The sequence below is a fragment of the Lupinus angustifolius genome, chromosome LG16 (genome assembly GCF_001865875.1).
Source record: "Lupinus angustifolius cultivar Tanjil chromosome LG16, LupAngTanjil_v1.0, whole genome shotgun sequence".
NCBI lineage: Eukaryota > Viridiplantae > Streptophyta > Magnoliopsida > Fabales > Fabaceae > Lupinus > Lupinus angustifolius.
In genome coordinates, this window is record NC_032024.1 from 6,845,279 (window position 1) to 6,847,042 (window position 1,764).

General features: G+C 31.2%; 1 protein-coding gene across 1 annotated transcript; it reads left to right on the forward strand.

Annotated features, from left to right (window-relative positions):
• Positions 1-879, forward strand: LOC109329711 (NDR1/HIN1-Like protein 3-like). Its single transcript, XM_019563464.1, has one exon. It carries the CDS (start codon positions 44-46, stop codon positions 809-811), a length of 768 nt encoding a protein of 255 aa, XP_019419009.1. The 5' UTR covers positions 1-43; the 3' UTR covers positions 812-879.

Sequence of the window (1,764 nt, forward strand, 5' to 3'; positions counted from 1 at the left end):
TTATATTTGTTCTTAATTCTTAAGATCTTTCTTTGATATCAATATGACAGATGCTCAGAGAATTCATCCAATGCATGATATAGAGGCATCTTCACAGAGAGATTCATCACCTTTAGTGCCAAGTAACACACCAAAATCATATAATGCCTACAATTATCACCATCCACTACCACCACCACCTCAAAGAACCATTCCAGTGATACATTCAAACCCACCAAAGAAAAGAAGAAGAAGTTGCTGCTGCAAATTCTTCTGTTGTATCTTCAGCACATTGTTAATTCTTATAGTTGCTATTGCAATCACTGTAGGAGTATTGTACCTTGTGTTTAGGCCAAACCTTCCAAAATACTCAGTTGATGAACTCAGAATAATAAACCAGTTTGATACTTCAGAAAATAACAACCTTTCTGTATCTTTCAATGTTACAATCACTGCTAGAAACCCAAACAAAAATATTGGAATTTACTATGTTGGTGGTAGCCAAATAAGTGCATGGTATGAAGAAACATTATTATGTGAAGGGTCTTTGCCAAATTTCTATCAGGGTCATAGAAATATTACAGTGCTTAATATTTATATGATAGGGCAAACACAGGATACAAGTGACCTAGTAAATACATTGGAGCAGGAACAAGAAGGTAATATACCCCTTAATCTTAAGGTCAAACAACCTGTGAGGATTAAACTTGGGAAGTTAAAGCTCTTCAAAATCAACTTCACGGTTTGGTGCAACCTTGTGGTGGATAGTCTCAGTGCTAATAGTGATATTAAAGTTCTTAGCAATAGTTGTAAGTTCAAGTTTAGGCCATGAATTCATTAGTTCATGTGTTTTATTAATTGTTATATTATTACCATTTCTTTCATTTTTGTTTGCTTTCTGATTGACATTTTTAATAAGGGATGGGGAAATATTAGATTTGGTTTTTTCTCCATACACTTTGAGGTATATATACAGTTCTTGTACTTTTATTCCTTTTTTTTCAGCCACTTCTTACCACATTTTATATATAGCATATTATACTTTATATCCTATCTATTGTTAGTTTTTCTTTCACTCTGGGCTCTAACACACAATAATTTATAAAATGGCTCATAATTCTACTTGTAGCTGATTTTTTGACTCATGGAAAAGTATACAATTGATTCTATTAATGTACTTACAGAGGAAAAAGGATAAAACATCCACAACTATTGGTTCTAACTAAATCTAACATTGGAAATAAAATTCAACATTTTTATTTATTTGTAAAACAAATTAGGAGAGAACTAAGCTTATATATCATAAATGCACCTTTATCCTCCTCAAATTAATAGTTATATATTTATCACTAAATTGATCCTCCTAAACAACATAATTGTGCATATTAGAAACAAGATTCTAACTCCTAAGTTTATATTAGTTGGTGTATAATTCTGCACAATTCTGATCATGGCAAGTTAGAAATAAGATTACTTTGTAAGTTTTATTGGTGGGGCTCAAACTTAGAAAGGAACTTTGAGAAATAATTTTAGTTAAATTAGTAGATCCTTCAATTACATGGTTTCACAACAATCTTTGCTTAACAAGTAATGTCTGTGACATAAATCTAGAAATAAGAGCTATCATCAAGATTACATAGGAATGATTTATGTGAACAATTTAATGCAAGTAACATCACATATATCAGCACTAGGAGCATTATTTCACTTGTTAAGAGAAAGAGATGTTCATCATAGTGATGTGATACATTACTCATTAATTATTTCAAATGCTAACAAGGGCAC